The sequence below is a fragment of the Acytostelium subglobosum genome (genome assembly GCF_000787575.1).
Source record: "Acytostelium subglobosum LB1 DNA, scaffold: scaffold1, whole genome shotgun sequence".
Classification (NCBI taxonomy): domain Eukaryota; phylum Evosea; class Eumycetozoa; order Acytosteliales; family Acytosteliaceae; genus Acytostelium; species Acytostelium subglobosum.
In genome coordinates, this window is record NW_012236531.1 from 1,664,866 (window position 1) to 1,679,689 (window position 14,824).

At 44.6% G+C, this 14,824-nt stretch overlaps 6 protein-coding genes across 6 annotated transcripts; 3 read left to right on the forward strand and 3 right to left on the reverse strand.

Moving 5' to 3' along the window:
* Positions 1-869: 869 nt before the first annotated feature.
* On the forward strand, positions 870-2,005 carry SAMD00019534_006930 (hypothetical protein; the record flags this gene model as incomplete). The annotated part of the gene is made up of 2 exons (XM_012904126.1): positions 870-1,019; positions 1,124-2,005. 2 exons carry the CDS (start codon positions 870-872, stop codon positions 2,003-2,005), a joined length of 1,032 nt encoding a protein of 343 aa, XP_012759580.1.
* Positions 2,006-2,925: 920 nt separating this feature from the next.
* Positions 2,926-3,960, forward strand: SAMD00019534_006940 (hypothetical protein; the record flags this gene model as incomplete). Its single annotated transcript, XM_012904127.1, has 2 exons — positions 2,926-3,129; positions 3,226-3,960. Coding segments are annotated over 2 exons (939 nt in total), but the record flags the coding sequence as incomplete, so codon positions are not given.
* A 112-nt stretch (positions 3,961-4,072) lies between these two features.
* On the reverse strand, positions 4,073-5,584 carry SAMD00019534_006950 (hypothetical protein; the record flags this gene model as incomplete). The annotated part of the gene is made up of 4 exons (XM_012904128.1): positions 4,073-4,511; positions 4,590-4,689; positions 4,765-5,143; positions 5,204-5,584. 4 exons carry the CDS (start codon positions 5,582-5,584, stop codon positions 4,073-4,075), a joined length of 1,299 nt encoding a protein of 432 aa, XP_012759582.1.
* An 855-nt stretch (positions 5,585-6,439) lies between these two features.
* SAMD00019534_006960 (hypothetical protein) lies at positions 6,440-7,288 on the reverse strand (the record flags this gene model as incomplete). The annotated part of the gene is made up of 1 exon (XM_012904129.1): positions 6,440-7,288. One exon carries the CDS (start codon positions 7,286-7,288, stop codon positions 6,440-6,442), a length of 849 nt encoding a protein of 282 aa, XP_012759583.1.
* A 1,403-nt stretch (positions 7,289-8,691) lies between these two features.
* Positions 8,692-13,363, forward strand: SAMD00019534_006970 (hypothetical protein; the record flags this gene model as incomplete). The annotated part of the gene is made up of 4 exons (XM_012904130.1): positions 8,692-9,030; positions 9,113-12,718; positions 12,778-12,992; positions 13,069-13,363. 4 exons carry the CDS (start codon positions 8,692-8,694, stop codon positions 13,361-13,363), a joined length of 4,455 nt encoding a protein of 1,484 aa, XP_012759584.1.
* Positions 13,364-13,617: 254 nt separating this feature from the next.
* SAMD00019534_006980 (hypothetical protein) lies at positions 13,618-14,338 on the reverse strand (the record flags this gene model as incomplete). The annotated part of the gene is made up of 3 exons (XM_012904131.1): positions 13,618-13,707; positions 13,887-14,099; positions 14,264-14,338. 3 exons carry the CDS (start codon positions 14,336-14,338, stop codon positions 13,618-13,620), a joined length of 378 nt encoding a protein of 125 aa, XP_012759585.1.
* Positions 14,339-14,824: the final 486 nt, after the last annotated feature.

The window sequence follows — 14,824 nt, forward strand, 5'->3', positions numbered from 1 at the left end:
CCATGATAATGCTTAAGTGGAATGATCAAAATGTCACACCACGATGGTTCTATCTTTTTATCGTGTGAGGGTATTTTTGGGCCACTACCTAGATCTATGCCAACAAACCATCTAGATGTTTTATTATTATTGTGAAGAAGAGTAAAGTTGGTGTGGACCCAGTGCCGCCTTTACGGAAAGACCAGATTCTTCGTTTCGTTACATTTCGCGAACGTCTCACCACTCCTGTATGTGTTTGTTGTTGTCAACATGTCCTTTCAGTCTGCCTGGACAGGCCCATCGTGAGCCACCCATCACTTAAACGTGGTTGGTGGGTCAGATACTGCTTCCAAGAGACACAGCCACTCACTCCTCCTTCGCTACTTCTGTTTGTTTCGTCCAAGCGGGACCACCCACCCGACACTGTCACCTTTACATCTGACCTCCTCTTCCTACCTTCCTCGTTATTTTAAATGATTATTTTGTTGATTGTTGTTTCGATTTGATTTGAGGACCTTCATGACCTACCAGTCTTCGAAGTTGTAGTCAAGTAAACAATCAGAGGTCTTGCGGACCCCCATTCCATTCCATCACTCTTCAGTCCATCTATAACATATAGATACACATATACACACTCACATATATACTTGTACATACCAATCCACATGTAATATACCCTTCCCTACCTACCAACCATTATATACTCTTTTTTTTTCCCTCCCCAACAAGCCAATCCCCTTTTTTTTTTCCCTCCCCATACATCCAATCGAATACACATAAGGTCGAATCCTTCCACCTTCATCTTAAATACAATATACTTATCCATATACCCTACCTACCTACTCCAACTATCCCTCCAATTTTTTTTTTCGAATACAAATTATAAGACAATGGGTATTGCACAAGAAATCGATTTACCATTCCTCTCTCAATACTTTCACCTGCCAATCAATGACGTTGCCAAAGAGATTGGCGTCTGTGCCACAGTACTAAAGAAGATTTGCAGGAAGAATGGCATTCCAAGATGGCCACATCGCAAGGTATGTGAATCAATCACATGATCAATCACGTGATCGATCATGTGACTTTACTGATGTCAGCTGACAAATTCTAATACAATTATTCCCATTTATTATTATAATAGATTAAGAGCCTGGACAAAATGATCATGAACTTGGAACAAACCACGCCAAAGAACACCGAGGAAGAGCTTAGAATCGGCGAAGAGATCATGTCGCTGAGGAGCAAGAAGGCCTACCTCATCAAACATCCAAATATACTGGCTATCAAGTCACCAATGAAGAAAGAGGTCGACCTACTCCAAGAGAGGATCAGTGAGAATGAGTTGGCCAACGTGGCCTCGCCCCCACTGTCATCCATCAATTTTGGCTATCTGACCGCCGCCGCCTCTGCCGCCGCTTCGAGCTTTGCCAACTCGCCAATGTCCTCGCCCGCCTTCTCGAGCACGAGCCCGGTGATGGTGAGCCGAGTGGCCACCCCACTGCTCCAGCGCGAGATGTCCTTCCAGAGCCTTTTGAACAGCAGCCTATCATCGCCATCTCTACCCAACCTCTCACCCTGCCACACGCCAGTACTTTCCAGACAAAATTCTGCCGACTCGCTATCTCCATTCCACGGTGCCCTGAAGGCGCTGCCAACACAATCCCCACATTACCAAGACGCCTACCCAATCCACCTGCCCAAGCTCAACCTGCCAGACGTTGGCGCCACTTTCACTCTAAAGACATTGGAGCCCTCACCAATGTTGCCATCGCCAATCCAAGAGGTCAATGGCCTGTCGCCACTCTCTCAATCTGCGGCACCCGCTCAGGCTCCCCTCCCAGCATGGTTCAAGGCAGAGCATGAGAGCATCGTTGGCGGCCAGCCAGCCTCACCTACGAAGATGGCCGTGGAGAGCACCACTCGCGCCTATCCATCGTCATCATCAGTGATTCGTGTTGACCAATTGATCCAAGAGGATGACCAAGTGCCCTCGCCTCATCTATCGCCCCTTTGTTTTGAATAAACACAACACTCCCCCTCCCCTCTATCGATATCTCTTGTGCCAGCTGGCACACTCTCCAATAATTATTTGCATCATCATTATCCAATGCAAGAGAGTATAAAACAACAATGAGATCATTAAAGATATCTCTCGGATAAACAATCAATTGTTATTTATTTATTTATTATCGGCACTTTCCAAAGAGTGTTCATTGATAAATGATTGATTGAGTTGTTGTAGGTCATATCAAGTGTGGGTCCTGCTAACCCCACACAACACATCAAACAACCACTCTAAAGGAGTGATACCTCCCCAATAAACAATCGATCAATTCGTACGCTCACCCCAACTGCACTCGCAATTCTAGAGCCAAAAAAGAAATCGGTGTGTACTCACCACACTCAACCACCTAAGTGAACATTAATTATGATTTAAATTATTATCTCCCCACCCTTACACTACTAAATCTTATGCTATAACTCACACATATTACTTTGTTGTTGATATAATAATATTTACCTCTAATATAATAATAATAATTAACTATATCTTTTAAAAAAAAAAGATAAAGTTGAGGTAACATTAGTAATTGTAGTCGTCTACTTAGGTCGTCTTCAGTCAACTCATACACACACACACACACACACATTGACGAGTCAACAACACATCGATATCCACACACGACAGCACTTACTCACTCTGCGTGATACGATTAGACATTCGACACTCACTCATTCACTCACACATACTTGACAGTACACAGCACACTAGTATTAGTACCATTACATAATCAAACAGAGGTGTAAGTGTCATTCTCGTTTGACCAATACAAGTTGGTTATAGGAACAGTTTGTGGCTAACTCTTTATCTCGAATAGATCATTACAACTACACTTATTGTCGACAGATATATATATATAACAATACACAATACACAATACAATGGAAGTGATAAACAACACAATGACATTGTCACTGGATGACAACCCAGAGTTACAGACATATCATGAAGAGATATTGAACACATTGTCACATATACTTGGTCTACTTTTATGTTTACCAGCTGTCTTCTTCCTGATATCTGTTGCAAGAATGAGAGGAACTAGACTACACGTCATATCCTGCACAATATATGGTCTATCATTGGTATGCCATCACCCGCCAACTCTACAAGATGTGTTTTGACGACCTCAATACTAACCATCACTGGAACTATCCCATTCACTAAATCAATCAATCAAGATGACAATGTACTTTTGCTCATCATTATACCATTCAGTTGGAATATTCATTCATTTGGAACAGTACAGGAGTCAGTTGAAGGATCTGGATCACTGCGCCATTTATATGCTCATTGCTGGAACATATACACCATTGACATTAATCAACTTGGTACACAATAACTCAAATAAGGAGATCACAACACCAAAGGCCGTCAAGATTGGCTGGCTGATGTTTGTAGTCGTCTGGATGATGGCTGCCGTTGGCGTGCTCAGCAAGATGATCCTGGGTGCCAACCACATCCCAGACTTCTTCTCCAACGCCACCTACCTCATCATGGGCTGGGTGTCACTACTCGGAGTGAAAGATCTCATTCAACATCTGCCGCGCAAGGGACTAAAGTTGCTGATTTCCGGTGGCTTGGCATACACAAGTGGCATCGCCTTCCTCATCTGGGAGACCACGCCCTTCAACCATGCCATCTGGCATCTGTTTGTTGGTGCCGGTTCCATCCTGCACTACTTTTGCATACTGGAGTGCATCATCCCGTCGAGGAAGGATGGTCATGCCAGCGTCATAATCGACAACTTTGACTTTGCCGAGCAGCAACTGAGCCTTGTCTTCTTTGGCAGTCGTGGTCGTCGCCAGAAGTTCATCGTACGTTACATGAAGACCCTGTACCGTCTGCTTATTGGCTGGGCATTTGGCGCATCCACCGTGATCTCATCGCCACAACCAGTCAACAAGAAGACGAAATAAATCGAATCTACCGCATCGCATTGTCTAGCGGGACTGTCCGACCGAATCAGATTGGTGATTAATCAATTGTTTGATTGATTGTTTGAATGAATGAATGAAATGAAATGATTTATCGATTGGCGATTGTTCCATTGGCCGTTAAACCGACAGAGTATATCGATTGAGAGTATTCGTCCTCTGTCTGTTTGTAGAGCTCGATGATGACCTTTCGCTTGTTATCCTCCAGCTCCTGCTTCTTGGCCGGATCCTTCTCGATGGCCTCCTTGTCGGCACTGTCCAGCTCGGAGCCTACGAATTGCTTGAACAGCTTCTTCTTGATGTACACTCTAAACTTTTTGTAGTTGGCATCGCTGGCAGGCAGATGGATCACCTTGCTCAGCAGTATGATTTCCAGGCATATCTTTGATTGTACAGGTGTGATGAGCAGTTGTTTTCTTATAGATTCAAACAGCTCCTTGTGGTCCTGTGACAGATCAAAGTTGGCTGTGACGTGCTTGACCAGTCCAGCCTTTGTAATGTTCTCAATATCCACAGTGTTCCTAAGTAGTCTATATTGTTGTTCGTTGTTGTTGCGTGTTAGAGCATGAGTATGGAGCTTACATGAAATGCATATCCCGTTGACTTACATGAAGTTGTCAGCTGGGTCCTCCACTGTGATATCATAGACTGGTCCATAAACACTTGGGTTTGCCTTATATTGATTGTAGATGGCGTTCAACAGGTGCTCTAGATTGATTGATTGATTGATTGAGTGAGTAGGTAAGCCAAGGTATGAACCTCCGAGCAACAAACTAAACATACTGCCATGTCCCATTCTTTGGTAAAGTGGAAGAACAAGGAACTGGCTGATCCTTGATCTGTTGCACTCTGGATGATGGTAGAAGTTGTAGATGGTGCTGTATCCGACGACTCCATAGCGCTTGACACCATCGATCACTCTGCGCTCAAAGATCAAGAAAATATCCCAGTTGGAGTCATTGGTGTAGATGTAGGACGCGCCATCAATATACCACAATACAAACAACTGAAGTTTCTCGTGATACCTTAACATCACTGGATCCGATATCTTGCCAAAGTACACCTCATAAACCGTCTCCTTTCCAGTGTCCCTATCCGTAACAGTGTACTCATGTAGCTTATCACCAGGTGGCTTGAAGTTATTCTCCTTCTCATCAATATACTATGTATGAGTGTATGAAGGTTAGTGTCAATCAATCAATCAGAGAGGGATATAACTTACTTCGCGGAAACTGTCGTAGGTGGAGAGTGGCGGGTCGGTCTTGGACATGACAGTGACTAGTTGTTTCTCGACATTGGTGATGTTCTTTGACTTGATGGTGTAGTTGGTGTCGATGAACGATGTCAATGAACCGGCGCCCATGTAGATATTGAGACGGAGTGGTTCATAACCAATTATCTGTTCCTCCTTGAATATCTGATGAGAGAATACTGGAGTGAATGTAACATGTGGATCACGCTCTGATCTCAAGTCTTCTGCACTCCATATCATCTTGATTCTTGTCGATTCATTAGCTTCAAATCGCACAATAGTGCTGTTACTAATGTTGTTGTTGCTGTTGTTGTCATTGTTATTGCCTGATATGGATGTTGTAGATGCCATCCTACTCTAGTAATGTATGAACGATAATTGATTATTACCAAATTGAGAGATAGAGATACAGATACAGATGTGTGTGTTGTAGTTATTGATTATTACTAAATTTGTTGTTGAACATCCTCTCACATCTTCGCGCCAGTTCCTCCAAGAATTCAAATTTGAACCCAATTTGAACTTCATCTAAACATTTCCAAATTGATTATCTAGATTGTTGATGACTCATTAACTCGGGACAACAACAACAACATTCATTCATTGATTCAAACAGTTAGATACAAAGAGATAAAGATACAAATAGATAAAGAGAGATAAAAGATGTTTGATGAGAAACAATGTGTGGAATTTGCAAATGAATGGATAGAGGCTTGGAATACACGTGATGTGGAGAGAGTACTCAGTCATTATACAGAGGACTTTGAGTTCTCATCGGAGAAGATAAAGATAGTGGTCAATGAACCATCAGGTCATCTCAAGGGAAAGACACTAATCAGACCTTATTGGCAATCAGCTCTGTCCAGATATCCCGATCTAAAGTTTGATCTACTACATGTTGTGCGCGGTGTAGACTCGCTCACACTCGTCTACCGAACAACTGCTGGCAACAAGGTCGCAACTGAAGTGTTCTTCCCAAATGCCGATGGTAAGATCTACAGCTCATTCGCATCTTATACCTTCTAGACTGGACTTGAATGATCATCCTACTTCCTTGCCTAATTAATAATAACAATAAGGCCATCCAATCAATCAATCAATCAATCAAACGAGGTATGTTTAATTTTAAAATTATTATTTTATTAGGATGGTCGTCATTGTTGGACCGGGTGGATTGAAGATGGTATTACTAACCTGCTTGGATCTTTACTCCAAGAAGGCAGCATCACAGTACCAGTGTGGGCAACCGTTGGGGGCGGATGAGTGGGAGGTGAGCGAATAACCCTCATTGCAGAGTGGGATGCTCAGGGTGCAGACACCGGAGCGGACACAGCCGTCAAAGGCGAGACATCTGTTGGCATCACGAGTGTAGACAATGCTGTAACCTGGAGCGCAACCAATCTTGGGGATTGGTGGGCATGGGTTGACGTGGTCCTTGATGTTGGCAAAGACAGCCTTGACAATGACAGTACCCTCAAAGATGTTGGCCTGGACGATGGCCTTGTGTGGCTCCTCAGCGACGAACTCCTTGTTGTGCAACCAGAAAGAGTCGAACTTGGTGTAGGTGTTGTAGGTGTCAAAGTAGTTGAAGGCAATCTGGGAGGCCTCAGAGTTGATCTGGTTGGCACGGATGGTTGGGCATGGAGTGGTGATGCAGTAGATGCCCGAGTTTGACAGGGTGTAGTAGGTGCCTGAGCGGGTGGCCTGGTCGTCAGCGGACAATGGAAGGATGCGGTAGGCGGCCTCGACGTTGATGCGGTTGATCACGTTGCTGTCCATGTAGATGGTTGAGAGCACACCGTAGACGACGACGTTGGTGTATCCAGTCTGGAGACCGTCATACACAGAGGAGGTGTTGATCGACTCGTCAAAGATCACATCAACGATTGGCAAGTCAACAACGCCATTGTTGAGCGAGGTGGCCAAGAATGATGGGCATGGGTACTTGACGCAACGGACACCACTGTCACGGATGTGGAAGTAGTTGCCATTGTAGTTGGCGGCGGAGGCAAATGCCAAAGTGGCAATGAGCAAAGCAATAGTTAACTTGAACATTGTATGGTAATTATATCTTTATCTGATTGATTGATTGGGAGAATGATGATTGTTTGTTGTGGTCCACGAGAGGTATAAGTAGGTATCGGGATGTCTGAAGACTGGTCATGGACAGGCCCATCCATACAAGCACCTAATACATAATCACTAAGTGAGAGTTGTGTGTGTTTGGAACAGGACATATGGGTGATGGGCATTCGTGGAAGATTGAGTTCCCAAGTCCACAAGTGTGACATCTGACCTTGAAGTTGGAGGTCGACTATAACCAAGTTAGTTGTAAGCGAACCATCATTATTCTGGTTATAGAAACATGTTCTTCACGAGTCGGGCGCATTTTGATTGGATGTGCTGCAAGCGACACACAAGTTGTTTCAGTGGTTGTAACCTTTTATTGTTGCATGATTTTGATTGAATGGACGGTCATCAACGTCGGGACATAATTACTATCAATTGCCCAACATTTATTCAATGAAGGACTTCAATATTTATTAATAATTATTAAAAATCAAAACATCTTCGTGAGCATCTTTAATAATTGTTAAATAGTTATACTAATAAACTTCCACTCTATTGAAAAAAAAAAATAAAAAAATAAATAAAAAATAACCATTCCAGCTCTTCAATGACGCCCATTTATTTGCAATATAATAAACTTCCACATTAACCAGTCCAAAAAAAAAATTCTAGTATTATTAATTAATTTATTATTATTGCAAATATATTGGGGTCATTGAAGTCCATTTCTTGTTTTTTTTTTTGGACCCTTGAAAAAAAGGGATAAAAGGTTCTGCCTTTTGCCGGGATCGAACCAGCGACCTTAAGATCTTCAGTCTTACGCTACTACCAACTGAGCTAAAAAGGCGATGTGTTTCAAATAACCAAATTCTCATCATTTATTCTTTAAAAATCGGGGAGGTATTAAAAATTACGATATCTAAACCTTAGACTTATCTATTATTTATTTCAAATAATAATATTTACTTGTACATTTAGATTTGCAATCATATGACACATTTCAACACATCTATTTTATTGTAAAGGTGTGGTTTGTTTAACTTGAAGGGCTTGCCAATTAGATCGATCACTCGTACACCCACCTCATGGTCAAGGAAATGAATGGCTCCCTCACTAACCACAAAGATGTCAAAGGACACTTTGTGTCGATCCGTATTGTTGCCCCCATCTCCACAAGCCACACATCCATCCCTTAACTTATGCTTCTACTTCTTACAATCACTCACCTATTTTGATTGATGTATTAGTGATTGATCACACACGTCGACAACTTTGTTCAATCAGGCCATCATCAATCCAATTAATCAAACAATCAATCAATCAATCATACTTTATCTTGTATCTTGTACATATAATACCATAACAGATACTTAATATACATATATATAATGATATCCAATAACAATGGACTGCAGTTGCTACAACAACAACAGCAGGACCAGGATGTAATGCATCCTGCAGAGTACTTTGATTATACTTTGGATTTGATCAAGCAGGTCATCCTGGAAATAAAGACCCTGATCGTTATACATAGCAATGACTCTGACAATGTTGACCGTCTGTTGAATGACGCCTCAATCTCTGCCATCCGTAACATCAACAATGTGATCACACTCCTCGAGGAGTTCCCATTCTCCCTCGATGGAATCGAACAACATCACAGCTATCTCCTGGAATCCATCAAGAACCTATCATCAATCATACAACAACTGATTGATACATCAAAGGTATGTATGATGATTATATGGAAACTGTATGGAGATCATAGAAACTAACACCCACATACTGATCATGACATTTCCTTATTAGGCGATCTTGCTCAATCCGTATGATTTCCTCACAGCCACCAACTTCAAGACGACCAAGTCGCAATCCATAGAGTATATAAGGATTGTGTTGAGCGCATTTGAAAGCCTAAAGGTGACATTCATTCAAGTGTTGGAGGATGAGGAGTTGGCATCCACACCCAACAGCGTATCACCTACCGCCAGCAGTCCAGACACTTCTTCGCCAAGGTCACCCATTCAGCAGCCCCAGTACCTGGCCGTCGCAACCACCTCTGGATCCAGCAGCCACGGCAACAACACAAGGGACAAAGATGGCCGCCCTAGACTCTCTCCACAGAATAGCTCACAGGATCTAGACAATGAGGTGTGCATCAAGGTTGAGAAGTGCGCAGTCAACTTGATACATAACATCAACAAGCTCACCGAAGCATGTATCGAGGAGGACTTCAAGGGTCTGCTGGCCGCAGTAAAGGCCATCTCCAACGATATAACAACCATAAGCAAGGAGATGAAGATACAAAAGTTGGAGTACAGTCTTAAGGACTCAGCAACAGAGGTCATCACACTGTCCAAGTTGGTGCTCAAGAATAAGAATGATCCGCATTATGTCCAAGAGCTGGAAGTGGCCGTCGCCAAACTGAATGACAATATCAAGAAGGTGATACACGCCACCAAGCACAACAGCATGCAGCTTAATGCCTCGACGACTCTGTCTGAGGAGCTTGGTCTGGACACTGCATCCAACGACTCTGACTCGCCAAAGATGGAGCGCGTGCCACCACTTGTACGCGAGCGATCGCTCAAGACCATCGAGGAGGAGAAGATGCTTGAGTTTGAAAAGGCTCGCAAGGATAGGGAGTTGGAGCAGCAGGAGGAGGACCGCAAGAAGAAGGCCGAGCAGGAAAGGATCGACAATGAGAACTTGGAGATGCATATCCTGCGACTGGAGAAGGAGCGTCTGGAGAAGGAGCGGGTTGCAAAGGAGAAGGAAGAACGAGAGAGATTGGAGAAGGAGCAACAAAAGCGTGAGCGTGATGAGAATGAGCGATTGGAAAAGGAGAGACTGGAGAAGGATCGACAGGAAAAGGCCAGACTCGTACAGCTGGACCAAGAGCGCACAGAGAAGGAGCGTCAGGAGCGCGAGAAGAACAGTGTGGTGCGCAACAGTGACATCAAGGACAAGTTGACCAAGATTGAGAAGGAGAAGATTGAGACACGCAAGAGTCCGTCAATCTCAGCAGCTCCAGCTCCAAGCCCCAGCCTCACAACATCGGGCTCCAAACAGTCCCAGCAGCAGAATGTTCTCACGCCACCAACAAGTCCAACATCTTCCAAACAGATGTCACCTATGGGGAGCGAGTCGCCATCGATGAGCGACTCAATGGACAAGTCAAAGTCGGGTAAGGAGGGTAACAAGACGTTTGGCAAGTTCCTTTCAAAGATCGTTCGCAACAAGAAACGCCAGCCAATGCCATTCGACCAATCATTGTCGACTCCCGCCTCCCCATCATCCCCATCCTCTCCACAGTCTGGTGCCACCTCTCCCTTGGTGGATTCGACCAAGTCCCGTTCAGTGTCGACCCCGGTCGTTCCGCAGAGTAACAGTGTGACAGTCAGTGTGTCTGTTCCCAAGGTATCGTTCAGCCCGTCCGTGGTGGTCGAGCCTGAGAAGACAGTAGACAGCCCGCGACTTTTAACCACACCCGGCCGTCTGCCACTGCCCTCTTCGCCATCCAAGATGTATCTACGCAAACAGACAGAGCGCTCATTGAACATTGGCATGGTCAATGGAAAGCCATCTCCCAAGGACAGCTTACAAGTGGCTGCCGCCAAGAAGGCCGCAGCACGTCGCTCAACACAATACTCAATCGATCACTCAGTGGCCACCAGCCAGATAATCAACATTCTGATGAAGGAGTATCCAGAGTTTGCCAAGCAATCAGAGGCCAACTTAGAGAGCACATCCGACAAGATACTCGCTGTAATCAAGAAACATGCCGAGGAGTGTATAACTAACAACATGTCTCAGCCTGGCGCTTCTGGAAATGTGCGTGCCTCACAGATGGTCATCAACAAGCTGAACAACATGCGACAAGAGTTGGCCAACGAGGCCCACAATGACAGTCAATACCAGACGATGACGTTGAGGTACAAGATGACTAGGAAGCTATCTACTATCAAGAAGAAGAACGCACCAGGCACTCTGCTCGATGGATCCACCTCGCGAACTGCGGCCCAACAGCACATTGACAAGGTCAATCAAGAGCTAGTGGGCACGACCACTCAGTTTGTTGATGAGATCATCGAGTTGGTGGACATGGCCTACCAGTTCTCGACTGACCCCACCGAACGTGACACATCCTCGCTCAAAGACCCAGTCGAGAGCGTGTACAAGTTGTTGTCCGTGATGCTTGACCAGGCTTTGGTTGTAGGTCGCATCGATGAGAAGTCATTCCTCTCGACGCAGATCAAGAGCACCAAGAAGTTGGTCGATAGTTCTATGAGTCGTGGTCCAGGCAAGATCAATGCGTCCATCTACTCTTGCGCCACGACTAATCGCCAGTTCATTGAGCGCAACTTGGACAGGTCAATCGTCGAGCAATGTAACGCCGTCCGCGTCGTTGCTATTCAAATGACCACCATCATCATTGGTATTTCATCCAAGCCATGGGACGTCAGCGTTCAGCTGCAACTCTTTGCCACAGCCAACTCATTCTGCGAGGGCTTTGCCAAGCTCTTGGACAACATTGCCAACAAGATCTTTGTTAAGGCATTGCCCAAGGCACCCACCGCTGGATCCGAGTCTGACGACTTGGAGGTCGACCTGGCCGAGCCCGAGGACGACGATGTGAACATCTGGAAGGAGAACTCGGCTAACCTCAAGAGCGAGTGGATCTCGGACGATGGCAGCAAGACTGGCCGTCTGGTGCTAAAGTCTGGCTCGTTGAACAAGTTGATCGAGTCACTCACATCCGAGAAACCCTATGACAACAGCAAGTTCACCCGCACATTCCTCATGACCTACATGTCATTCACGACACCTCGCAAGCTGTTTGACAAACTTGTACAGAGATACACCGTTCCCGAGGACAGGGACAAGACATTCCGCGAGAGTGTTCAGGTGCGTGTGGCATCATTCATCAACTCATGGGTGGAGCGCAACTTTGGCGACTTTGACAGCATTCTGATCGATCGCATCAAGACCTTTGCCAACAATCGATTGCTCACCGACGAGCATGGCGACCTGGCCAGACTGTTGCGTGCAACAATCGATCAGCGTGTGACCGAGGAGTCGGAGCGATCCAAGCAGCTGATCAATCAATCATTCCCCGAGCCCATGATTCCCGAGGGCCAGAAATCGCCATCTACCTTATTGTTGTTGCTCAATGATAGTGAGATCGCCAGACAGTTGACCATCATCGAAGCTGGTATATTTGGAAGGATCAACCCTAGAGAGTTCCAAGAGCAGAGTTGGAGCAAGGAGCATCTCAAGCCACTCTCGCCCAACATCATGGATCTCATCAATCGTGCCAACAAGTTCTCATTCTGGGTTGCCAGTCAGATCCTCTGGCAAGAAGATGTCGAATCACGTGTCAGAGTAATAGAGAAGTTCTTGAATATTGCCAAGGTATGTGTCGCCAACCCTTACCCTTACCCTTGCCCTTGCCCTAACACTTGCCATTCTAGTTCTTGCGTGAGATGAACAACTTCAATACAGCACTCAACATATTCGCAGGATTGAATCAATCCAGTATCAATCGTTTGAAGAAGACCTTTGCTCAGGTGTCTCAACCATCATTGGCAATTTACACCAGCTTGGAGAAGTTGATGAACTCAACTGGCTCATACAAGACCTATCGTCAAGCTCTAAAGGCTGCTACTAACCCATGTCTACCATACTTGTAAGTGTAGCAACCTCATATCACTCAATCATGGAATCATTCAACTCACTCTATCAATCAATCAATCAAACCTTAGGCCTGTAATATTGTCAGACTTGACATTTATGGAGGATGGTAATCCGGATATGATTGGTAACTTGATCAATTTCCAGAAGCGTGAGTTGATCTATAGAGCTATCTCTGAGGTCCAGACCACTCAGCAGGTGAAGTATGACTTCCCAATAGTGGAACCAATCCATACACTCTTGTTGGAACTGCCTTCGTCCTCATCCGATGAACTATACCAACTCTCATTGATGAGAGAGCCACGTGAAGGCAACAACACAGGTGGTAGTGGTGGAAGCTCAATGTCCCAATCACAAAAGAAGTAGAACTACCATCCAATCATTGTCCATAATATCTATTATTTATTAATAAACTACATCAACCAATCACACATTCAATCAAACTATGGAATCATTCCACTCACAATCATACATGCTCAATCAATCAATCAAAAGGTCGGCCGTTTGTGGTTATGGTGATACTTTATTAAGATACCAAAGGCTACACTATTATCCAATATGACATGGACTATCGCACATTTGCTTCCAAGGAACCATGATGAACAGCTGAAGAAACACGTTTATTTCTTGGTGGACTTGCCCTTCTTTAATCTGTTCTTCTTCTCCTTTCTCTGCTTTCTGGAGGTCTGTGGTCTGGTGTAGAGACCAGCCTAAATGATACGTGAGATTGAGTGAGAGTGAATATGTTAGTATCTTGTGATTGCTATGATGCCTGTTGTGTCTGCCCACCACAGCCCAGTTGCTGATGCCTCGTCAAATGATGAGATTCGCTAAGGCCTGTGATGATGCTGTGATGTGGGGCTTGCTGTGGGAGTGTTGCTATACATACTCTGGCCAGACGGTACTTTGGCTCGTACTTCTTGGCGAGCTCCTGGTTGTCGTAGATCAGACCGAAGCCAGTGGAGTGACCACCACCAAAGTCAGTCTTCATTCCAAAGACGTAGACGGTCTTGGAGTCAGCGACCTTGTGGATCTTGGAGACGGCGGCAATGAGGTCGTTCTTGGAGACGTTAGCCTTTCCAGGGTGAACAACATCGACAACCTATTCGAAATATCCCAAATATATGTTAGAGTCTTGTTCTTTCTGTATCATATGTGACCTGTTTGTCTATCTATCTATCTATCTGTATGTCGCTCTCTCGCTCATTCCCTTCATATGTTGTGTATCTTCTTCTCGTTCGTCTTGTGTCTGTGATTGATACCTACGAATTGCTTTCTTGAGAGGAGACGGTTGGACATCACTTTTCTGGTGCGAACTACAACAGCTGATTTATCTGCCATGATTGTACTGTGGAGTAATGAATGGAAGTATAAATGTCAGCCTATGTGTTTGAATGAATGAATGTTTCATCTGTATCCATGTAATCTTCGCCTGTCTCGATCGATCCTTTATGCACATCGCATCATATCATCAATCCAATGACCATCGACATCTCTCTGTCATCTATAGAATCCAACGATCCGTCATCATCATGTATCTGTCTACATACTGATAGGAGGCCTGCGTGGTAAAAGGGATTGAAGGATACCGCTCAACACGCTTTCATAACAAGCGAGTAAGTCCTCCAAACCCACACTGTCACCACTTTGCTCAGAGTATTGTTTTTTTTTAATTTTTATTTGATTAATCAATGATCAAAATAACGTTACTGCGTCGATCATTGTATTGATGGTCAAAGGACAAGGCAAGGGCGAGGGTACAACAAAGGAAGGAGGGTTTGTTATTAATACCCTTTATTGGAGAAGGAGGAGTAGGAGAGGTGAAGT